General features: G+C 51.1%; 1 protein-coding gene across 2 annotated transcripts in view; it reads left to right on the top strand.

Annotated features, from left to right (window-relative positions):
- Positions 1-24,497, top strand: part of LOC128786232 (uncharacterized) — a 45,333-nt gene that overhangs the window by 19,821 nt on the left and 1,015 nt on the right. Inside the window, exons 3-6 of one of the 2 annotated variants that reach the window (XM_053939366.1) lie at positions 17,935-17,977; positions 21,866-22,004; positions 22,906-24,106; positions 24,183-24,419. In XM_053939366.1, the coding sequence (XP_053795341.1) occupies positions 17,935-17,977; positions 21,866-22,004; positions 22,906-23,418 (695 nt within the window). In that variant the 3' untranslated portion in view covers positions 23,419-24,106; positions 24,183-24,419. Of the gene's footprint in view, positions 1-17,934; positions 17,978-21,865; positions 22,005-22,905; positions 24,420-24,497 lie in introns of both variants that reach the window. The other variant, XM_053939364.1, reaches the window with a different exon arrangement.

Here is a 24,497-nt window from a genome sequence, read left to right as displayed (position 1 = left end):
GAGCCCAAGGGCTGGTTGTGTGAGGGGTGACTTTTCTCTAGGAAAGGACAGCAGCTGGGCAGGTATAGAACATACATAGACACCTCTGAGCTAGCAATGCCAATAGTTAGTCACCAGAAGGACATGGTCCAGGCTCCATGCTGGGGGTAAATGACTCATATTGAAGTCTGTGGGACCAGAGCTTTGTTGCTTTTGGCACTCAAGCCAGCTGGATTTAATGCTAGATTGGGTTCCTCCTTCAGGACTGATAGAGAGTCCTTTGCAGCATGCTATGCCATTTGCAAGGACAGCACATATGCTCTCTGGGACAAACATCCTATGAGCCCAAGAGCCAACCTCCCCATCAGTACCCTGCTGTGTGTTTGGGGGAGATGCCAAAGGAGTCAAGAAATTTGCAGTACATTCTTACAGGGAATTTTTGCACTGGGCAGCTCACCAGCTTGCTGCGGTCCCTGTGCTTGTCTCTGTGCCTCATAGCACACACCATTGGGGCTGCCTGCTGTGGCTGTGCTGAGTACAGACAGATGTCACTGGAGGGCAAGGGATGTGTGGTGGGCACGGTGTTTTAGAACATGTTCTCAAGTTGAGTACCTGGGCTGCTGTTATATTTTATTAAACAGTGTGTCAAGGAGCTCCCCCATTTCTGTTCATCTGAGCTGGGCAGTTGGAGCTAATCCCTTCCCCTAAGAGATGTTGCTGGTTCCTCTTGCAGAAGCCCCTGGTACATAAGGGCCAGAGCAGTGTTTCAGGAGAGGAGGTAGTGGACCTTTTCTTCATTTACTTGGCTGGTGTTTGTCCTCTGCACCATTCCCTTCCTCTAAGTAAGAGGCCACCTGACTTGTGTTTGAATCCCTTTCCTGCTGCTGCTCCAAGAGTTCACTGCATACAGGAATTGCTGTGCCTGTGCAGACCTTGCACCATGACATCCCTTGGAGCACACTTTCTGTCTTCCCACAACCTTCCTTCTCTGAGCTGGTTACAAACTTTCTCTCTTCCTTGGATTTTTTTTACATCCAAGCCTGGTCTTTTGTCTCCCCAGATTTTCACACTGTCCAAGTTCTCCTTAAGATCCGAGCCCTCTTCTGCAAACTGGAGTCCCAGTGTGGCCAGTGCTTGCAGAAGTTTGTAGGGCATGCAGAGTGTGAGGGCTTTCAGAAAGCTGTGGGGCTCTTTAGGCTTTGGGGACATATTACATTCTCCTTGTTTTGGTACTGACCTAGCCCCTTGGTGGGGTGATAGGAGGGTGAACACAGGGTGCTATCTGCTGAACAAGCTCACAAGACACTTGTCTGCATCTTCCTTACTTTGTAAAGACTTTGCTTGATCTTCCTTCCTTTGTAAAAGAATTACAAAGCCAAAGGGATTTTGCTCTTGAAGCATATGGGGAATCTTTGGGCAGTGGTACAGAGTTTTCTTTGTTGCCAGCTCCTCAGTAACATCCCTGGCCGGATCAGCCTTAGACTGGCTGATGCAAACAACACCAATAGACTCATCTCTTGGTGGCCAATGGTGGAGGAGGAGACTGTGGGGTGACAGGAGATGCAGCCCATCAGGAGCCAAGGGAGGGCCCAGGAGATGGAGCTGCCTGGGGGAGGAACACTGCAGTGCAGTAGGGGTGGGTCTCTCAGCCTTCACAAACTCCATTTTTGGAGAAGCATAGTCCTGTTTGTTCGGGCAGCTAGTTCTGCTGTGAGCTCAGGGATGTACTGAAGTGGGACTAAAGGCTTTGGAAGGAGAAACCTTCCCTCAGTGTGGCCCTGGCAGTCAGAGCAGAGCAAACATGTCCCTGTTTCCATGCGTCCCTGTGCCTCAGGATGCAACTGCAGGCCTTTCCCAATGCCTGACGCACATTGCCACATCTTGGTCTTTGGGCTCTCTCCTTGCTTTACTCTTCATCTGAGAAGGGCTGATCTGGGTCCTCCCTCCCCTGCATCAGGTGCCAAGACCCCACTGTCACTCAGGCCCTCCACAAATAGCATCCCTCTTCTGGAAGCTATGCAGCACTGCCCCAGCACTGCAGCATCCCCCAGTTCTGCTCGGCCCCATTAGCCAGTGACTTGCATCCCAGATGGTCACCTGCAAGGAGCTGGCACCAGTTAGAAGCAAGGCCCACAGGAGGCGGTGAAAGGCACAAGTGGGCTGCTGCCACCCTCCTGCCTGGCTTGCCCCACAGCTCTGCCCTGCCTGCCGGGCTCGGGAGGGAGCAGCCAGGCTGTGGGGATGGGAGCTTGCTGCCTGGGATTCCTAGGCAAGCCTTAGCCAGAGCTCTGCTCCTGTACGTGCAACCTGGCACTGAGACAGGAAGTGAGCCTCCCTGAGAAGCAGGGATAAATGAGAGGCGGTGATAAATGAGCCTGGATAATTAATTCAAACTCCTGATACATGTTTGCTCTCCCAAATGTGTGTGTTGGCACGATCCTGGGCAGGGCTTGGCCTGGCATCCCGCAGACATCCCCCTTTATCTCGGTTACTACATGAAACCTGTTAATTGTATCTATCTCAAGCCCTGAACTCAGGATGGCGATTTCACATCGAACAGCAGCGCTCATAAAGTGGATCTGAGCAGGGCACTGGGCTCAACTCTGAGGCTGTGAGGAGGAGTAAGAGACCTTCCAGACTGTAATTTCATCCCAGGCTCTTTGCAAACATCCTCCTCGCCCAGCTGGGGCAGGCAGGGTCTGCAGAAGGTTGTCAAACTCAGCGTATAGTGGGTTACTCAGGGAAGGTTTCCTGTTCTGATGGTCTCTGCTAAAGGATGTCTTTTTCCCTGCCTGCAGCGGCTGGGAAAAAGTGGCCACCTAAAGTTTAGAAATCTGCAGCGGTTTGAAATTGGGAGCAAGTAATCTCTGTAAAATCCTTATCTGGAAATCAGGCAGTGAGGCTCATCTCAAAAATATATATACTGCCAAAGCTCTGTGTATAGCATGGACACGAGGGTGTTACATAGGATGTTGCTCTTGCGGGAGCTGGCCGCCCTGCTCCAGGAGTGTCCCAAGGCTTCCTGCCTGTCCTGCACATGCACTGCAGACAGCTCCTTAATTTCCATTCCACAGCCCAATCTCTTCTTCCTCTGAAACAATTACTTTAAAGTTTCTTTGCAACCCTCCAGGCGTCCCACCCCCTTGCTGGCTTCCATTTCCATAGCTCTCTCTAGCTTGTCTCCACAGGACTTTGCCACTAGCCTCCCTTCACAGGAGCTTCATTGCTGAGGCCCAGAGTGGGGATATATGGAAAGACCAGAGAGGTTTTTTCGTACCTTGTAGACCAGACCTATACCTTCAAACAAAAATGAGAGAAGCCCCTAAAAGGAGCATGGGAGAAAATTTGGTAGTGCCTTGTTCCCAGGGGAAAACAGGTCTGTTCTTAGGGCAACATCCTAGAGACCCTCTTCAGGCTGCTTTTGGATGAGGGGCTTCAAAGCAACAAGCCAGGTCAGCAAGTACCTCCTTGCTTCTCTTCTGGAGTGATGATCTCATGGTGACATAGGTAAGAATAAAAGGCTTTCTTTGCCTTTGGTATCCTGGGGGCCATACTTTGTGTACCACTGGAGACATACCTTGTGTCTGGAGTGCAGGAGCTGATTTTTGACCAAGTACTCCTTCTGCAAGCAGAGCCCCTGGGATGCTGCTGGGTCCTGCTGAGACACAAAACTATAAAAGATGGCTCCTTCAAAGGACATATTTCTCCCAGAGCAGGCAGCCAAGCAACAACCCTTGCACCAGCCCTGAGGGATTTGGGGAAGACCTGGAAATTCAGTGAGGCAGGTTCACAGCTGGGATAAAGTGAATGGCTGATCTCAGTCTACCCAGCACCACAATGGAAAAAGAGATCTGGAGAAGATGTGTGGGAAGCTTCTTCTGGACACAAGCAGGTGAGAAGTGAAGGAGCATGTAGGCACTTGTTGGGAAGGCAGGCCAGCAGGCAGAACTGATTGCCTGGCAGGGCTGGCAGAGTGGAGGCAGGACCTACTCCCTCCAAGACCTTGAGAAAGTGGGGAGGGACCATGAAGTTGTTGGAAGTGGAGGTGCTGTGTGATGGGTGGGATGGGAGACTGGTGTCCAGCAAAGCTATAACCACTCACTATCATGAGATGTCCCACAGGACATCTATCTCTGTCCTAGAAACTCATAAAACACCTCTCAGCTTGAATCACTGCAGCAGCACAGCAGTATTGTGCACAGCTTTGTCTCTTCCCTACCTAAAGGTGGGCCAGTCCCTTCCCCCAGCTGCCCTTCTCAGACTCACCGAAGGCAAACCCAGCCTTTAATTCCAGTCACAGATTCTGGAAATGATTAGTGGGCTGTCATCACTCAGGCCCACCGGATATTGGGCACAGGGCATTTCCGTCCCCTGTAATTGATCGTGTGCAGGGCTGCCTGGCTCTGCAGCGGGCAGGGGAGAAGTGAGTGAGAGCTGGGTGTAGTGTTTCCCTCTGCCTGCCTCACTCATGGCTCGGCTGGGAAAACTGCTGGACCAAGAACAGGGCAAAGAATAAATTCATTCATGGCTAAAGGTAAGGGGACAAGGCAGAAAGGTTCCCCAAAGACTTGGGCCTATCCTGTCTAGGAAAATAAATGAAAAACAGCGTGGCTTGGACAGGGGGGCAATGCTGGGGCAGCCCCTTCACTGATGCGCAGAACTGCACTTCGTGAAACTGCTGTTGCACCCCTCAAGGGGCCTGGGAACTCAGTGGCCCACTCAGCCAGGGTGCCCAGAGGCAGCTGCCAGCTCCAGCTTGATGGAGAGGATGCTGATCAGCATCGCACCCGCAGCCACTCGGCAGCCTTTGTTCCCTGCTCTGCCTGCCCCTTTCCCAGGGCGCTCTCTGGCTCCTGGGAGCTGCCTGTTTGCCAGCTGCCTAGCGAGAGCTGCTATCTGCCCTGTGTGAATGTCTTGCGTCCATCCAGCAGACTCCCAGCCTTCCACTGAAACGTCCCATTGTGCAGCTGGCTGGACTACGTGAGCCTGGCTATGTGGAGCTTTGAAGTTAACTCTTCCTTTTGAGTCAACAGAGCTGTGTGGTGTAATTGTAAAATTTCCCTTCATTGGCTAACCTCCTGATGTTAACAAAAGCTCCCTGCTATGTAAACAGGCCAGATGCTGCAGGATGCTGTCTGCAGGCTCACGTACACTCCTTGTGCCACAGGAGGTGCTGGACTTGCACCTGCAGGCTCCCTTAACCAGGCAGAGAGATTGGAGCCACGTGCCCCACAGATGGGGCAGAGTCACTGGTTCCCTCACCCTTTTGTCAGTGACCTCAGATGTGTCTCCTTTCCTTTCAGATAACTTGGCCCTGCAGAAACACTGGCTGAAATGGTTTTAAATGTGGTAGTAATTATCTAAGAGAAGGGGTGAGGTTCCAGATGATTTGGGAATAAAAGCAGTAAAGGAAATGGAGTCACAGGACTTCAGAACTTTCAGGCTGCCTTCAGCAACAGCGAGGGCTTGGAACAGATATTCTGTTTGTAAGGCTGACCAAGACAGCAAGGTGAGAAGTAAGAGTCAACATGGGTTTGGCAACAGCCTAATTTCCTTCTACAAGAGGGTTGGAGGAGATGAACAAGATGTGTCCTGGCTCTAATGCTGAGAGCTACTTGCATGATCAACCTGGTGTTGGTTTCAAAGATGCGTCTTACATTCCACAGAATGTTAAGGGGTTGAAGTGGCTTAAAGATCATCTTGTCCCAGCACCCCCTGCTATGGGCAGAGGCACCTCCCACTAGACAGGTTGCTCAAGGCCTTACCCAACCTGGCTTTGAACATTGTCAGGAGTGGGGGATCCACAGCCTCCCTGGGCAACCTGTTCCAGTGTCTCACCATGCTCACAGTAAAGAATTTCTTCCTAATATCTAACCTAAATTCTGTCTCTTTCAGTTTGTAGACATTACTTATTGTCCTATCTCTACAGTTCCTGATGAAGAATCCCTGCTCAGCTTTCCTGTAGGCCCCCTTCAGATACTGGAAGGCTCCTATAAGGTCTCCATGCAGCCTTCTCTTCACCAAGCTGAACAGCCCCAAGTTCCTCCACCTGTCTTTGTTGGGAAGGTGCTCTGGTCCTCTTACAAACTTTATGGCCTGCATCTAGACTTGCTCCAACAGGTCCATGTCCTTCCTTGGGCTGGGGACCCCAGAGCTGGATGCAGCACTGCAGGTGGGCTCTCACCAGAGCGGAACAGTGGGGCAGAATCCCCTCCCTTGCCCTGCTGGCCACGCTGCTTTTGATGCAGCTCAGGATTCCATTGGCCTTCTGAGCTGTGAGCGCACAGTGCTGGCTCATGTTGAGTTTTTTGCAGACATTGATTTGCAGGTGCTTTGAAGCTCAGGATGGGAGTTCAGGCAGGGTGTGACACTGGTGAAAAGGATATAAACAGGATGCAATTCTGCAATAAGGGCAAATGCAAGCCACACACTGCAGGATAATTTGAGATGTTTGAGCGCGTCCAGAGAGGGGCAACAAGGCTGGTGAGGGGCTTGGAACACAAGCCCTGTGAGGAACGTTTGAAGGAGCTGGGGTTGTTTAGCCTGGAGAAAAGGAGGCTTAGGTGACCTTATTGCTCTTTACAACTTCCTGAAGGGAGATTGTAGACAGGTGGGGGTCAGTCTCTTTCACCGGGCAGTAATTGACAGAACAAGACGACACAGTCTCAAGCTACGTCAGGGGAGGCACAGGTTGGATATTAGGAAAAAATTTTTCACTGGAATTGTCTTCCCAGAGAGGTGGTAGAATCACCATCTCTGGGTGTGTTTAAAAAAAGACTGGTGGCACTTGGTGCTATAGTCTAGTTGAGGTGTTAGGGCATAGGTTGGACTTGATGATCTTGGAGGTCTCTTCCAACCTCATTATTCTGTGATTCTGTGATAATTTGCTGTATGCATATACAAAGGGGCAACAAGGCCTTCAGAAAAGGACATGGATATCATTGAGGTAATGGGTGTCGTTACTGTGAGTGACTTAATGACACACAGATGTGAAGAAAAACAAAGGTTGCTGCTAGGCTATATAAACAAAAGTGCCACAAGCATCAGGCATGCTGCAATCATTCCACTTGAAGTATTAGGAAAGCCTCATACTTTCTGAATATATTCAGTTTAGGCAATATAGTTCAAGAAAAGCTTACACCTATCAGAGTCCATGAAAGATGATCAGCATCAAAGAACTTAATTTGTTTAGTCTGCTTATGAGAGGAGGAAAGGGAAAACATGACAACCTTCAGATTCATAAAAAAATGTCTAAAAAAGAAACCAAACAAGTTGTTCTCTATCTTCAGGAGCTTAGAGAAGGTTAGACATCCAGAAAAACTTTTCAGTTCCTTAAGGGCTCCTGTTCTCTTAAGACAGAGTTCGTTGTGGAGACCACGCAATCACAGAATGGGTCAGGTTGGAAGGGACCACAGTGGGTCACCTGGCCCAACATCTCTGCTAAAGCAGGGTCATCCTAGAGCACAGGGCACAAGGTTGTGTCCAGACAGTTCTTCAATATCTTCAGTGAGGAAGACTCCACAACCTCTCTTGTGGCAATCTGTTTCAGTGCTGGGTCACCCACACAGTAAAGAAGCTCTTCCTCATATTCAGGTGGAATTTCCTGTGCATCAGTTTCTCCCCATTGCATCTTGTCCTATTGCATAACACCACCAAGCAGAGCCTGGAAATACCCTATTGGCACTGCCCTTCAGATACCTACAGACACTGATGAGGTCCTCTCTCAGTTGTCTTTTCTTGAGACTGAACAGGCCCAGCTCCCCCAGCCTTTCCTGGTAAGAAATATCCTCCAATCCCTTAATAATCTTTTTTACCCTCCACTGAATCCACTCCAGGAGCTCCATGTCTCTCATGTCCTGAGAAGCCCAGAACTGGACACAGTACTCCAACTGCACCTCACCAGGGCTGAGTAGAGGGACAGGATCACCTCCCTTGACCTGCTGGCAATGCTCTTCCTGATGCACCCCAGGATTCCATTGGCCTTCTTGGCCACAAGGGCACACTGGTGGCTCATGGACAGCTGGTTGTCCACGAGGACCACCAGCTCCTTCTCCATAGAGCTGCTCCTCAGCACCTTGGCCCCAAGCCTGTACTGGTGCCCAGGGTTATTCTTCCCCAGGTGCAGGACCCTGCATTTGCCCTCGTTGAATTTCAGACAGTTCCCCTGTGTCCATCTCTCCAGCCTGTCGAGGTCCTTCTGAAGGGCTGCACAGCCCTCTGGGGTACTGCTCCTCCCAGCTTTGTGTCATCAGGGAACTTGCTGAGGAGGCATCTGTGCCTTCATCCAAGTCATTGATGAACTTGTGAAACAATACTGGGCCCAGTAAGTGAACCTTGGGGACACCACTAGTGATAGGCCTCTAACCAGATGCTCCAACTCCAATGACACAATCTCCTTCTTGAGAAATTTCCAAAACCAAGATGCTACAAGTACTTGTCAGGCCTGCTTGGATAGTGGTATCTGTCCTTGGCAAGAGATATAGTTAGATGATGTCTCAGGTGCTCTCTTTTAGATCCTGCACCATTACATGGTAAGACACACCTGGTCTTTGCAGGGTGACAAGGTCATAACAGTGATTCTCCCCACATTGCCATGTTTTTTAGATACCACACTATATTCCCTGTTTCAAAAAGTGGATAGCCTTGCAGGATACATGGCACAACACCAGGAAGCCTAAATGAAGTTTAACCTGCTGTTCAGACAGACCTCCCCTTGAGCTGACAGAGGACAGCAGGCTGTTATCACTTCTTCATGGGAAATGGAGTGGTTTAGTTGCACTGTGGAGGCTTCTAAATTTGCAATCAACCAGAAAGGCTTATTACATAATTCCTGTGTACAAGAATCAGATGGGAAGACTTCTTGAGTAGGTCCCTCATTTGGTGCTGGGTAGATAACAAGCGAAGATCTAGAGAGGAAGTGGAGGAAGCATACCCTTTGAGGTGGCTGAAGTTAAACCACTAATGGAAGGTAAGCTACAAATGTGAAGTAAACAACAATCTTTGAATGAGCTTTCGTGACAGCAGGAGAGGGGGGGCTCAGTCTCCACTAGACCTCACAGCAGCCCTTCGGAGGAGAGCACAATGAAGCTGCTGAGTTCTCCAGGGATTCAGTGTGAAGATGAACCCACAGGAGTCCTTCAGAGCCATGCCAGACTTCTGCAAAAGGCTGTCCAGAGCAGACCTGAGCTACCTTCCTTTTCACACAGAGTGGTTGCCATTGTTTGCATGGGGAGTCCTTTTCTGTCTGTGCTGATTCAGCCTGGTGCTGAAGTGCACAAACTGCTCCTTCAAGCTCAAATGCTCTGTAAAAGCTGGCTCAAGCAGTGGGTGCCTCTGCTAGAGGGTGAGCATGTTCACAGAGGCTGGTGGACTCTGCATGGAAAAACTAGACCCTAAAACTGGCTGACACAGAAAAGCCAACCCACCACACACTTTAGTGTAATGGAGGCACATTTGCAATGATCGAGCTGACTGTTGTCTGGATTACAGCTCTGAGATGAGAGAGGCCACTGTGGTATAAACATCTGTCAAGAGTAGATGAGGTCTGCAGCAGAGACATTCCCCACAGGTTTATATGATTTTCAAGGACCTGAGGCCAATGATCTGTTTTCTGCTTCTCAATGATTTCACAGAAAAGCGACGTCAGTGATCTCATGACCCATTAATAAATAATTCCTCCAAACTCCTTGGCTGAATCACACTTGTGTAATGTGCAGGATGAAATCAAGGGGAATAGCTTCCTCCAAGAAGTTATATTGCAGCTCAAGAGTATTTGATAAGGCCATCCTGCAGAGATTACAAAATCCCCTGTGCTTGGAAGGGAGGAGAAGGGGGGTCACAGTCCACAGTACAAATTAGATCTTGGAAAGTACATTCTCTGGATGTCCTGCTTAGCCAAGATGAAACTTCCCCAGCAGTTGGTTCAGTTCTGCTGGATGAAGAGATACACATCCATTCAACCCTCAGAAGCTACGACTGGCCCTCCAGACATTCCTGGCTTTCATTGGAAACCAAGTAGATTGTGTCTACACTGTTGATTTCCACCAGCCAGCACAGCTTTGCTGCTTGAGGGCATGAAGCAGGGAAACAGCCACGCAAGCCAAACATAACATCTCATTTTTGTATCTGGCAAATTTGTTCCAAGGGGCTGAGCTTAGAGGAGTACCACAACTTCTTCCCCTCCCTGTCTGACTGTGGTGCTAAGGAGACTGAGTCATCCATTTTTCATGTGGAGCTCCCCGTTATTCCAAGAAAAGGCCATGCTTCCGGCATCCCTTGGCATGTGGGTTTCCATTCATCTGTGGATGTCCAGGCAACATGCCATCCCCACGACAAAATGGCTGCTGCTTAGTTCTTCTGCTATTAGTTCATCCCTTAGGATTTTGCTAAATTTCTCCAAGTCTTTTGGACAGTCTGAGTAGAGAGCACTCAGTGTCTGGAGGTTTTGCACTGTGTTCAAGTTAAAAAGGCTGCCTGTCCTTTTCCCTTGATTCCTGCAAGTTCTGCACAGGGCAGGACAGAATCAGATGTTTTGCTGCTCTATATTTTCAGACAGCAGAGGTGTATCTGTTCCCATGACTTGTCAGTGGGCTCTGTTAGCAGGAGTAAAAGGTGAGGGAACACAATATCCCCTCTTGCCTCCTGCTCGAGAGAATATTAGATGAATAAATACTCCAAGGCAGGCCAGCCAAATCAGGGCCAGCTGATTTGGAGAAGTCAACTGAAGCAGACTGGGTGGTCATCAAGTGGTCCCCATGCTCTGGGGAGCACATAACACATCACTTCGTGGTGGGATTTGCTGATATTCTCCTTGGTGTGGACAAAACTCCCCTGTTTCACAGAAGGTGGTAAACAAGCCCTGGACCTCATCCCTTAGCTCCAGGGCATACAGTTGCAAAGCTCCTCTGATCAGTGTGGGAGGAAGGCCTCCACCCTCGTTATGGCTGCCCAGTAATGATCCCCAGCTGTAAGCCTCTCCCTTCCATGCTGGAAACTCAGACTGGCCTCAAGGGTGGGGCACAGGCTGTTTAACCCTTTCACTGGACAAATGGACAGATGGATGCATGGATGCTCCCCAGCTGCTGCTGATGCACTGGGAACCTCTCTCTGCTGGACTGGCTGGCTGGGTTGCCAGAAAGGTGCTGAAAGGCTGGGGCTGCAGAGGTGTATGGGTTCATGTGCCAGGGTGAATAACGATGGTTTTGCTTGATCCCTGCTCGAGTATGCCCCAGGGAGCAACATCTTCCCTGGACTGATGGCTCTGCAGGCACAGGAGCGTGACTGGGAGGTGTGCTGCTTGGCAGGAGGATGGGTTCTCCCCAACACCTTCTTCACAGGGCTGTTCCCAGTGGCTCCTTGGCAGTGCCATAGGGCTGGGGGTGTCCAGCCAGCAGACATGCAGGTCTGTGGGTCTGTGCAGGGGGCTCTCTTCTTCCACAGCCTGGTATCCCGGCAGCACCTGGCACTTTGGCTCCAGCTCTTAAGCAGCTTTTGTCCCTTGGAGAAGGTCGGCAGCAAGGAGCCATCTCTGGCTGGCTCTTCTGTGCAGGCGAGTGGCCAGTTGCTGGTGTGATGCCTACGTAGCACCGGACCATGGAGATGGGGCACAGGATTCCTGAGGTGACAGGGTGAAGTGCGGGAGTGGAGCGGCACTGGATGGTGAGAGGCTTTCTCTGCTCATACATCTAATAGACTAATTAGCAAGGAGCTCGAAACTTGGCTGTGTTTGTTGTCAAATGCAGGCCCCTTTCCAAGTGGTGTTAACAGCCTTTCCTTTTCACTCTGCGCACATTGTACAGCCAGGGCTTTTCTGCTGCCCTACAGAGGATTCTTCTTTTAGTAATGGATATAGGCTGAATAGCTGTTGCAGCTATAGGTGACACCAGGGTCAGGAGCGAGGGGTGGCAGGAAGGGGGCAGGGTCCTGGGGCTGGGAGAGCAGTGGGAGGCTGGGAGAGGGGATGGAGGGGGCACTGACCCAGCCGTGCGTATTGTAACATGCAGCTGGGCTGGGGGCAGCGTGGGGCTGTGGGGACACTTCAGGCTGCCAGGGTGGTACTTAGCCAGCTGAGCTTCCCACAGACCTGTGATGGAAGGGAGGGATGTCTATAGGTGAGAGAGGAGTGCAGGTGGAAAGGTGTGTTTCTAAGCTAAAGGTGTTGCTCCTTGTATGGCTCCTTGTGCCATTGGTCCACTTCTAATTAAGATGCATTTAAATTGTTTAAACGATTCCTTTGATAAACACTCCTCTTTCACACAAGAGACAAAAAGTTCACAGAGGCGAAAGGCTGCCGGCACTGGCAGGACGCTGGCAGCGTGTGGGCGAGGGGCGGGCGAGCTTCCCCTCCACCCTGCTGCCAATGCAAATCTCCCGGCGCAGCTGAGCCGGGACCAGGGGAAACCGGGAGGGTTTCCGCCAGGTTCCCACAAGCCCAGGAGCTGTGCCTGCAATCACGTCTGCCCGCAGGCAGCGGCCTTTGTAGGCGCCCCGGCTAATGGTTAGGCACTGCCGGCCGGAGCAGGGACGCTCGCCATCGTTCCATCCGGACACCTGGCATTTCAGTTCACTCCAGTGCCCCAAATGATGTGCGTCTGACTCTCCAAATTCAGCTCCTCTTTAGGAATGTTGTCCCTTGGTTCTCCCTGGTGTGCCTGAGACCGAAGTGCCTGGGGGCTCCTGGGGCTGCCCTGTCCCCCAGGCCAGTGCTTTTTGCAGGGAAGGCAAGGGAGGGAGATAAGGGCTTTGCAGGAGTTTGCCTGCAACCCCAGCTGGAGGCAGGGTAAATGCCTGTACCCCTGGCTATCCCTCAATGCTACGCAGTGCCTGAAACAGGGTATAATTCACACCTTCACCACACACTCAAATACTGCACCAGCCAAAGCGAGGTGAGCACCTGCCAGCAGCCTACAGATATTATCTGGGTGTCACGGCAAATATTAGGCACAGGACCTGGAGCAGGCCCAGCCTCCCCCTGAGCTCCATGAAGACTGCTTGCCCACCACAGGCTTGCCCACAGCAGGCTTTCCCACAGACATTTGCACTGACATGGCACCACTCCTGCTGTTTTCTTTGGATTGAGGCCAACTGCTTATGGAAAAGCAGCTGAAGCAGCACAGACAGCAGGTAGCACAGAGCTGGGCTGGGGGAACTGCCCTGCCAATGCAATGGCTCACTTCCCTGGTGTGGCACAGTGTGAGTTGCCCAAAACCTCTGATGTAGGATGGTGGTTTGGCAGTCATGACTTTGTGACAAAAGACACGACTGGAAGAGTTTGACATATCCACACTCATTCATGTGATGCTTGGAGCCAGAAAAGGCTTCTAAACACATGTCTCCTCCTGCTGTCAGATATCCAGGAGAAATGAACTCCCTTTAATAGCAGCTAGGGGACTTAATATCAAACCAGGTATTTGAGCCCTCTTACACCCTTGCCACTTACTGCCAGGCTTTTACCTCTGTAAAATCTCTTTGAAGATCATGCAATGAGTACTCCATGCCAACCCAAATTTAGCCAGCACGTGGCAGCCTGGGAGCTGGTGACAGTGTGTGGAGTGTGACTTGCCACCACATCATGCTGGCTGTGCTCATCTTCCCCAGCTGAGCCACTGACCCAGCTGCAATGTGGCCAGAGACACTTCTGAGATGGCTGCGCAGACAGCCGGGGTGCTGAGCACTGGCACTGACAAACTCAGGATGTCTATTTAGGCCTCAGGGCCAAAGTTTTCCATGAGCATCAGCTTCTAGCCTGGAAAATAAGTTTGGCAACAGGGTCAGGTTTCCAGCTGAGAAGAATGAATGATCTCACTACCAACTAGACTATTTCCAGAGTGACATTTCCCTAATGGAGTGCTCCAGTGCTAAGCTGCTCTGAAGCAGCACTGGTGGCACATGGTGGGGCCAGGCTGTTTCCCTGTGTGCCAGCTCAGCTTCATCATTTCCTTTGCTTATCCCCCATGTGTTAGGGATTTCAGTGCATACACCTGGCTGTATTTGCATTTCCAGCTTCTTTCTATATTTGCCTCTCTGGGTCTGGATGTCTCCACCAGTTTTCTGAATTCTGGTAATTCCCACTCATTCATTTCCCTCCTAAGATCTGTTTTAAATTCTCTCGTCTTTTGATTTGTTGCTCATTTGGTATCCAGGCCTAGAGGTTGGGCAACTGTGGAGGGAGTCTCTGGTCCAGATAATTCTCAGTTTAAACAACCCCTGTAATTCCCTTTAACAACCTCTTCCCTTCTGGTCCTTTCAATTTATCCCTTAACTTGTCTTCTTCTTTCTGCCCCTTCCCTTATCTGACCACACCACTTCCTACACTTTTCATACCTGCTTTCTACTCATCCCAGTTTCCCACCTGCTACTTCTTGACCCCTCTTTTTCCTCTTCCACAGTGACCTGCTTGCTTCCCCGTGACAGAGAGGTTGCCATGTCACCCCAGCACTGTGCCCAGTAGTCTGGAATGAAGTCCAACACGCTTATGTTGGACCTTGCTGTGCCTTGGCCAACAGGCCAAGATGCTTTTCCACTAGAAGAACAGAACTGAACAGCCCACATTTGGAGAGCTCTCCAGAGCTGGTTTGGACCCAGGAGCTTGGACCTTGTTTGCATATCTATCCATCTTAGCTGCTCTGCTTGGGCTACCTGGATCAAAGGCTCGCTCTTCCTCACTGAGTGCTGCAAAGGCAGTTTGCAGGATGCAGTGAATGAAGAATGTGATTAGATCTGCCTCATTTGCCTCCATTGAAGGGAATGTGGTGGCAGCCCATCGCCAATCTAGCTTTTTCCAGTTTTACAGACATATAATTACTCATCTGCTTCAAGAAACCTGGGTTATTATTTGGCAGCCCCTACTTTGCCGTGACTAGAAGTACGAATTATAAATCTGCTGCGCACATGACGTGTTAGGTGACATTCAGGCATGCTTCAGGGCAGGGGTGAGGGGCAGGGGCAGAGCCAGGGCCTCGGGGCTGGGCTAGAAAGCCAAAGTGAGGACACAAAGTTGAAAAGTGCTGCCTTCACACAGCAGTTTTTATGTGTCAGGCCTGCTTATAGACTTAATGCTCTTAAATGCTTTTGCTCTCTGATAGCCAGAGGCTGGATAGTAGCCTTCTATGGTGAGTAACTGAGAAATGAATAAAATATTTACAAGCATGATTGATGTGAGCTCAGAAGCTGGTGTTCCTGCCTACCCATGACATTTGCCTCTCTCTGCCCACAGTCTTTTCTGTTTTCCCTGGCAAAGAGCCAGGGCTCTGTGACAATGCCCACTGGGCTGGTCTGCAAGTGACACCCAGCAAGGGAGGTAACTTGCTGCCCAGGAGCATCTCAGTTACCCCCATGTCCATATGCTACTGCTTCCCCTTGGGTTTGTCTGCTGCAGGATTAATATCTTTCCCAGAGGATCTCAGCTGATGAAACCTGTCCCCTCTGAGGAGCAGTTGTTTGGGTTGGAGATCCCAAAAGTGTGCAGATGGAGATGCAAATGGCAGAGAAACACAGCTGACAGGCACTGGCAGCAGAGTCGTGACCCACAGGAGCTGCTGTGCATTCTATCCCTGCATAGCTACACTGTTGCCACCTCCCTGGAGAGCAGAAGTGCTACGTGCTCTCCAGGACGTAGGGCTGCCTTGGTTGTGGCGTTGGTATATTAGTCGTGCCAAGGGTGGGTTTGACTAATCAAGTCACTACGTGCTTATTGTCCAGTGTGTGATATTCCAGGGACTTTCCGACCCCAGCGGTGTCACCCACGTGTGTGGAACTGTTACTGACAGCTGCTGACTCATGGGTGCAGGACACCAACAGTCTCCAAAATATCTGAAAACCTCATCCATTTTCAGGAGATGAGGGAAAGAAGGAGACTAGGACTTAACTCCCAGTTGGTCTGTGACATAATGCACAGAGGTGCACATAAAAAACATGTCTTCTGAAATGCTCCTCTGTGTCACTCCCTTCCCTTCCCTTCCCTTCCCTTCCCTTCCCTTCCCTTCCCTTCCCTTCCCTTCCCTTCCCTTCCCTCCCTTCCCTTCCCTTCCTTCCCTTCCCTTCCCTTCCCTTCCCTTCCCTTCCCTTCCCTTCCCTTCCCTTCCCTTCCCTTCCCTTCCCTTCCCTTCCTTCCCTTCCCTTCCTTCCCTTCCCTTCCCTTCCCTTCCCCCTTCCCTTCCCTTCCCTTCCCTTCCCTTCCCTTCCTTCCCTTCCCTTCCCTTTCCCTTCCCTTCCCTTCCCTTCCCTTAGTATAGGGGAAATTGTGTGTGAGTGTGGAATATGAATGTTGGGTGATTTGGGGAGGCATTTTTGAGTGGGGAGTACAAGTGAGACTTCCTTTTACTCCTGAATTGGTGGGTGAGAAGTGGGAGCGGGGCAGGATGCTCCCAAAGAGGGGTGCAGGAGGTGGCCAGGATGCAGGGGGTTGAGTGCTCTGTGGGAGCTGTTCCAGGCTGGGAACCGCTCTGAAACTGCTGACACAGGCAGAAGGAAGCAGGAGCAGCAGCAGCGTGATCCCCAGCACGGCATCGCACACGGGCCAGCGGGAGGAGGCGTGTGGCCTTGGGACAGCGGAGGTCACAATTTCTCCCTCTTAAGTCAAAACTGGCAAGCTGGCCAGTGAGATAGAACCACACACCTGCCCGCTTGGGAACTGCGAGCACCTGGATGGCAGCGGCCGGGGATGTGCGCGGTGGCACGTGCTGTCCTTGGGGCTGGTCGGGGACAAGCAGCCTGTCACCCACCCGCTGCCCTGCTGCCCGCCGGTGATGGGGCTGGTGTGGGGAGCCCCCGCGGCCCGGCTGAGGTCAGGGCGGCTGCCGGCCCAGCCCGGGCGATGGGCACGGCCGCGCGTGTGCCCGGCCCCGCTCGCAGCAGCGCGCACGTTGCTGGCCGCACGTACATGCCCGCAGCCCAGAAGGCCCTGGCAGCGGCCCTGTGTCCCGGGCTCCCAGCCGCCCCTGCCGTGCTCCTTGTCTGCCTGCCAGCCAGTGCCCCATTGGCTTCCTCCCTCCCTCGCTCCCTCGCTCTGGCTTTCTTTTTGCTTCTTTTTTTCCCACTCGCCCTGTTGCATAAGGAGAGGCGGAGGGCACAGAAAGAGGCGATGCCAGCAGTGAATAGGAGGCAGTAGGGGATGAGAGAAGGGTCGGGCATCACTGCTTGCTCTGTTTGGAGAGAGATGGGTGCTCATCCCACCACCACAATCGCTTCCAGAGAAGTCACTTCCTTCCCTCCTTCTGCTCTTTGTTCCACACCACAAAGGAGGAGCGGACGGTCTCTGTGCCAGGCAGGGAGCATGTCCCCCATGGGGGGGGGGGGCAGCATGCTCCAAGCAGCTGCTGTGCCTACGATTGTGTCTTTGTCCTGGCTCCCACTGCCCAAAGCAGAAGGGTTCTGCTGCCAGGTGGGGCTGGGACCCCTGGGCCTCTGCCAACAAGGACTAAGTCATTGCTTCCCCTCATTCCCTGTGTCACATCAAGGTCTTGCTGTGACACGTAGGGCTGGGTGGCCTGGCCCGGATTTTGGGATAGGTGGCTGACCCATCAGGACATTGTACAAAACACAATGGTGGCTGGTGATGAGGACCTCTGTGAAAGAAACATGGTCAGGTGAAGGGGCCTATATGCTGGGTCTATATGTTGTCAACACAAATGATGGATGGAGGATTAAAAGGGCCACACCAGGACCCTTCTAGACATTAGTAGTGTGCAGAGGTTGCTTGCATTTGTGTTTCTTAGTGTCCCCTGTGATATCCAGGATGATGTCCCTCTCCCCACTGTTCTTTCAAATCCTCATCTCTCCTCCACCTTGCACCACGTTCTTTTCCCCCAGCTTTTCCAGCCTGAGTTCTTTGCACTGATATCAGGGAAACCTACCCCTGTATTGTTATGACCCCAGAAAGACAGAGGTACTATGGCAGACTCTTGGCCATACTGTGCAAAGCCCTCTGATGCATTTTTCTCCATTTCTCTTTTGTAGGTGACCCAGGGCAGAAGACAACCAAGTGGACTCTTGACTCAAGGTTTGAGAGGTTATGAGTTTTGTTTTCATTAACCTGTGGATCCTGCTTACAGCAACTGTGGCTACCAGGCATCCCCAAATGGGTAATAATTAGCATTGACTCTATGATTCACAGAAAGCTGATCAATCTCTTTATTATATTATATTGTTATTAAGGAACCCATTGCTTTTATAGACAGTTACGATACACCTGGACCTAATTGGTCCTTTAATTAAAACACCATCACCATTGGCTAATTAAGAAATCACCCTTTGCTAAACGAATCTCCATAACACATTCCACATGTTCACAACAACAAGTGCAGCAGGTAAAGATAAGAATTATTTATCATTCTTTTCTCTGATCTTCTCACAGCCTTTCCCAGAAAGGCCTGGGAAAGTTATGTGTTGCTCTCTGTGGCCAGAGAGCTGCTGCTACAAACAACAGCACAAGATACTATTTTTTTTTTCTTTCATTTTTGCCTTCCATTTATTTCATTTCCAGAAACTCTGTCCTTTTGAGTTCTCTGGCTGGGAACAGTGAACTCATCCGTCATCCAGGCAGGCTCAGGTTCTCATGGTCCCTGCCCTAGACTTCCCAATCACCCTACTGCTCACAGTGAATCTCCCCCTGTTGCTGGGAGAAAAGGTCAAGGGTATGATTTTTTTCTTTGCACCCTCTCATGGTGAATGTGTCTTTCTGACTGCACCCCATGGCATCACCTTCACTTGCCATGGGAATGTCTCCTCACATCCAACATGCCCACAGATGTCAGGGGGCAACTTGCCTCAGTGAGACCTCATGCCAGCAATACACGTTGTGCCAGCAGCCTCAGTGCACCAGCGAGACTCATTCCATGAGCTTGTGCTCCCTGTGCAGCTTGCCCTGGCCACGCTTACAGTGCTGGCCCCCACAGCCAGCCACATGCTGCTGTCACCTCCCCTGGTGCGTGTCTGAAGGAACTGCTTAGTGACCTTGCCCATTTTATTCCTGACTTGCTTAGAAATCAGAGTGCCTGTTTTCCCAGACACACTGCCTTGTGCTGCCATAGCAGTCTTACACACACTCCAGCACTTGTGGGTGCTGTTGGATATAGTTCTGTGTCTGCAGCGTGGAGGTGCATTTCCCTTCCCTTACCCATGTTTCTCCCTTGGCATTTGTGCCTTGATTCTTTACCCCGAGGATATTTCCCCTGAGCTCTTTGCTGTTGGTCTGGCAGCAATTCCAGTCCCCTCTGACTATCTTGCCCATGGAGATGGTGACCAGTGAGGCCACAAGGGCTGACTAGGTGGTGGATGTCACAAGATCACAATGGGTTCCACCTCATTTTCTCCTAAGCCTGAGCCAGTCTCTCATTTCAGAGAAGTCTGTCCATTAACTCTCAGGGCTGGAGAGTGCAATTATGTGTGTTTATATAGCTTGAAGCTTTCTAACCAGCACAAGTAAGTGGTTTTCACCTTTTCATCCAGTCACTTCCTGTAAGAAAAGACACATCCTTTCTCTTTGAGTACAGATCTCACAAGTGAGTACAAACCTTGCACATGCCAACACTGGCTTTCTTCTGTCCTCATTCCTGGAGGAGAATCTCCTGGCCTGCACGTACCGTTGGCCCTCCAAAATCATATTTGAATGAAGAAAAATCTTTCTTCAGCAGAAAGTTTGTGCTTTGCTAACAAAAGGAAATCCTTGAATTTGGGATTTCCCAAGAAGTTCTTGGGAAACTTCTCCAAGTCCTTTTCTCTGGTACTGCAGGGGCAATGTGGACAGTGCTGATTTCTTTATGAGAGCCCAGCGTGTCTCAAGCCATGCCTGAGGCTGCGGGTCGGTAATGAGGCCAGTCATTTGTTTGGGCTCCTGTGGATAATTCTGTTAAGGCCAAGCACTCTGCCAGTGAGCTTCTTTTAAGGACTGATTTTCTTTTACACAGTCAAGACTCAGACAGCCTATTATTAACCTTAAAGCCTGATGGCTTGCTTTGCATTCCCATTCCAGTCTGTGCTTTCACTGATTCCAACACCCAGCTACTGCGCTTCCACACACCCCTGCTGTCTCCCTGCACTTGCTTTGAGCCCTGCCTCACCAGACCACCTTTGCCAATGTTGCACCTCAGTGAAACTTGTCATGTCCTTCACCCATCCATAGAGGAGAGGCTCTGTGAGGACAGTGCTGAGTTTTCAGTCATCCTGTCCCAATTACTTGTCCCAGCAATCCCAGGGAGTAGAGAAACATGGCCTTGCTCTCCTAGATGGGTGAAGAGATGTGGCAGCAGCAAGTGGAAAGCCAATAGCAGAGAAAAAAAACTTGAATGCAAAGCTCCAGTGTGCCAGGCTTAGGTCAGGACAAATTCCACCAATCCTGGAGAACAGCAGGAACAAGTGTGTATTTTGCCCATACCCAAGCAGCAGTGTCACCACTAAAGGATGAGGGGCTTTGTTAACAAGGACTCATAATGAGGCTGTTCTTGAGCTCAGACCTTCTGCTTAAAAAGTCCCTCGATGTGTGAGGAAGCAAACAGCAGTGACCATAGCAGGGCAAACCTCAGAGACCACAGGAGGTCTGAGGGTGCCAGGCAAAAGAAGGGCAAGCCTTTGCCAGCATATCTCCGTGGAGAGGTGAAGCAGGCATCCAAAAATAGCCCACCCTGCTGCCAAGAGCAGTGAGCCTTTGATAAACAGTTTAAAAATAACCTCAGTGGGAAAGACATTGCAGCTCCCTCCATCAGAACTGAATTTGTGTCCTGTTTGCACTTCTATGCCCCTGCCAGCTTGCCGTGGAACATGTTGCTCATGTGATGCCTGCTGCCTGCAGATACTGGCCCTGGCTGGGCTGTGGGCAACCATGAGGGACTGGGAAGATGCTTGGCTATATTTTGCTGCTGCAGCAAGGGTTTGTCCTGGCTGGAAGCAGGAGCAAGGAGGCAGTTGGATGTGGATGTGCCTGGTCAGAGCTAAAAGGTGCTTTTTGTGTGGTGGCTTCCCATCCTCCTGTTGACATGAGGTGATGGCTTGTGTGGGTGTCAGGCAGAGAGGGGAAGTGCAGGGTGGGCTGCCACAGGAAACTGTAGTCAGATGAGCCAAGGGCCAGTGTGTCCTGGAGAATCCTTCCTAGGGAAGGGGGGTTTCGGGGACCTTCTGCTTTCAGTGCCCTCACCCAGCACTGGGACGGGAGTAGGGACAGAGAGGAGCCCTCCCTACCACATCTCCAAGATAACAGTGCAGGCTGTAGCCAGGAGATCACATTGGGATGCAGCCCCATTCCCACCTGGCTGCCCTGGGACAGCAGCACCTCTCTCTGGGGAAATTGGGATTTTGTGGGGATTTTTGTGAATCCCCTGGTGTTCTGGTTCTGCAGTGGGATACCTCAAAGCTCTGGTCACCTGCCCAGGAAGCCCTGGCACACAGCAGAGCAGCAGGGCTCACTGCACTTGCGTGTGCTGTTGGACATGGTGGCCGCAGTGCTGTATGGAGGGACAATGCTTATGACCCCCTTAGCCCAAGGCCATCACACACCCCCTCCTCTGGGTTCAGGACACAGACCCTGCCCTGCCCCCTGCCCCAGCTCCCTGGCAAGGCCCCCTCCATAGCAGAGCCTAGAAGGAAAATGGTATGTACTGACAGAAAAATCTCCTACTTGGAAGGGTTATTGTATTTCTCTGGTGGGTGGGGAAGAGTGTGATGGAGGTGGGGCAAGGCAGGGGCCGACAATCCTTCTCCAAATGTTGTCACGCTTGTGCAGTGATCCTTGGAGAGCCCTTGTCGTTCTGCTGCCAGCAGGCAGGAGCCAATTAAGGGCAATTAGGGTGGAAGCGGAGAAGGCGCCCCTGTAGCTGCCACCAGAATGGCCACTGGGAGCGCTGGCACGGCTCCACTCTAAGGTTATTAGAGTTCTCCTCCATATTGTTCTTGGAAGGGATGCCTCGGAGCCGTCTGCTTGGAGCAGTGAGATGAAAGGGAGACACCCTTTGATGTGTTTGCCGTTCACACAGTGCGTCTGTGGGGAATCAACCGGAGCACTTCTGCAGCACCTTCCACCACTGTTAATCACCCAGGTGGGTTACCCTGGTATCTGAGGTCTGCCAGGGCACACATGGCCTCTGACCCACATAGTGAATCCTTTTCCACCAAACAAAATGCAGCAGGCAAGAGCAGAGAGCAGCAATGAGGACAGAGCATCTGGGGCAGAGGGCTAGCCCATCTCCATGAGGAGAGGAAGGGAGGCATAGCCGACAATAAGTGGCCTGACTGGTGCCATACTGGCCATGGCTTGGTCCCAGGACTCTTCCTGGGTGCCTGCATGCTCCACAGCTGGATACTGGTAATCTTAAAGCCTCCCTCTGATCTGCATGTACTGCCATACCACATCAAACCATACGGAATGAGAGTGGCTGAACTTCTAAAAACCTTGTTACCTATTTTGTCACAGCATTTGCAAAATTCCCTTCCTTGGTCATCCCTTCCTCTCCTACAGCTCAGCTAGCTGAGGAACAGCAGAAGCAGAAGGTGGGGCAGCTCTGTAATGTGTCATGAAGACATCTACTAGGCTTGCAGGAGAGATGGTCCTTCCAGTCCCTGCTCTGCTGGCCTGAGTACTCAGTGCCTCTGGGGAACGGTGTCCTGCCAACACAAAGATCCCACCACAGCACAGAGTTTCCTAATGTGTTGCCCACAGCACCTTTATTCCCTTTTCCCTCTCCATTCTGTTTCTTGGACAGTCCCTCCCTAGGGGCCACACCTCCCCATCCTTATTTTCTCATGCTTTACTGCTCCCAGTCTCACTGTGCCCATCCTGTGTTGCTCCCTGCATTATTTTCACTGCCAGAGCACTACAGTGGAAGTGAAGCTGGAAGAATAGGTGCACCTTTTACCACTGGGCATGGGCTGTGGTGGGATGGGAGGAAGGTCCATGGCAACTCACCGTTTTCACAGCATCTCTGTTTTTCCTGCATCCAGGAGCTGCTGCTGGGTGGACGTCAACTTTTTCTTGATGTGGAGGAGAGCAGGAATGCTGTCAATGCCAGGCATCAGTCTTTCTGTTGCAGACTCCAGGCATTATTGGTTTGGGCCCAGTTCTCCAAAGTTCTTTGCAAACTAAGTGGCTTTATTGAGGTGACCCTTTGGGCAGGTGCCATGCTCTGCCACCCTCCCTCGTTGGCTGGATGGCTCCTTGCATCTCCCAGCCAGCCAAGCCTGTCATGCAAAGTTGCCATCTCCAGCACTGTACGCAGAGCACCGTGTGAACAGCAGGCTCTGAGCATGCTGCCTCACAGCCTCCAGTGCAAAGGTGGCCCCAGGGCACTTCCCATGGATTTTCCACCCACAGGTGCCACCACCCTTCTGGAAGGAAGCAGTCAGCCTTGTTTTGAGCTGCTGCCTTGCAAATGCATCCTCTCTAGCACACATCTGCCTGACCCAGGACAAAGCAACCTGTGGCCTCAAGGAGTGAAACACGGCCTTGAAAACTGAAAGTGCTGTACACAGACAGAGCAAGTGATGCTCTCCACTAGCTCCTGTGACAATCACCTTTCTGCTTTTCAGTCTTTGTCAGGAACAGGAATGATCCCTATAGTTTCTTTTCCTGCCTGGTGCTGCCTTCACATCTGCTGCAGAGCAGAAATTAAAGGAGATGGATGCAGACCTTGGTCTGCTTTGTGGAAATATTTGTAGTATTTTCAGTTTAGGTAAAGGTCTTTCACTAACAAATCCTACCTGCTGACCCCAAAGCACATGAGATCCTCTCAGATTTTTTGCCATCATTCCTCGTGCTTTTGTGTTCCTTCAAACATTTGTTGCTTCAAACAATCCTCTTGGAAAAGCTTCTAGCAGCTCTGGAATGGGTCCCTGGAAACTTAGTGAGCTAGTTGCAATGCAGAGCTCAGAAGTGCTCTTTCCACATGTGCTACCTCTTGGAAGCCAAGGAGGCATTCCTAGGGCCAGGAAGAGAGAGTGTATGCCACCATGTGGCAGCAGATTCCCAAGTGTGGAGCTCAGGAGAGCTTGAGGCAAGCCCAGCTTATAGCTCAGGCTGGAGGAGGGCCTGGCCCTTGTAGGCAGAGCTTCAGCAAGGAGTTATGACCTTCTGTGCATGGACAGGGAGGTGCTGTACAAGCACCCTGTCCCATCTCCAAAGGCACCAGCCACCCCCTCTGTGAAGGTAAGATTTATTCTGCAATTGAGCAGCCCTGGAATTTACCATGGAAGACAATATTAATCTGAGAATTGTGTTCCAGCACCAAAGACTCATTATTCACAGTGACAGCCTGCAGAGCTGAAAATAAACAAAGAACAAAGTCAAATCAAGTAGCTTTGGACAGAAACCACCCTGCCTCAAGGCAGAAGACGACTTCTAAGCAAGAGAGACAACTTCTGAGGAAGAAACTCTTTTGGAAGCACATTATCCCACTGATGCAAAGCTTCTTCCTTTTCTCTCAGAAGCAACCAAATACTGGCCTGCCAGGAAACTTTGGGTGAGATGGAGGCTTAATTTGTTCTTATCTCCTATATTTTCACTGTATTAAAAAAAAAAAAAAAGAAGAAAAGTTTCT

Source organism: Vidua chalybeata, chromosome 3 (assembly GCF_026979565.1).
Source record: "Vidua chalybeata isolate OUT-0048 chromosome 3, bVidCha1 merged haplotype, whole genome shotgun sequence".
NCBI classification, from domain to species: Eukaryota; Metazoa; Chordata; class Aves; order Passeriformes; family Viduidae; genus Vidua; species Vidua chalybeata.
The sequence above is the reverse complement of the archived record's forward strand: the minus strand, read 5'-3'. Positions and strand labels throughout refer to the sequence as shown.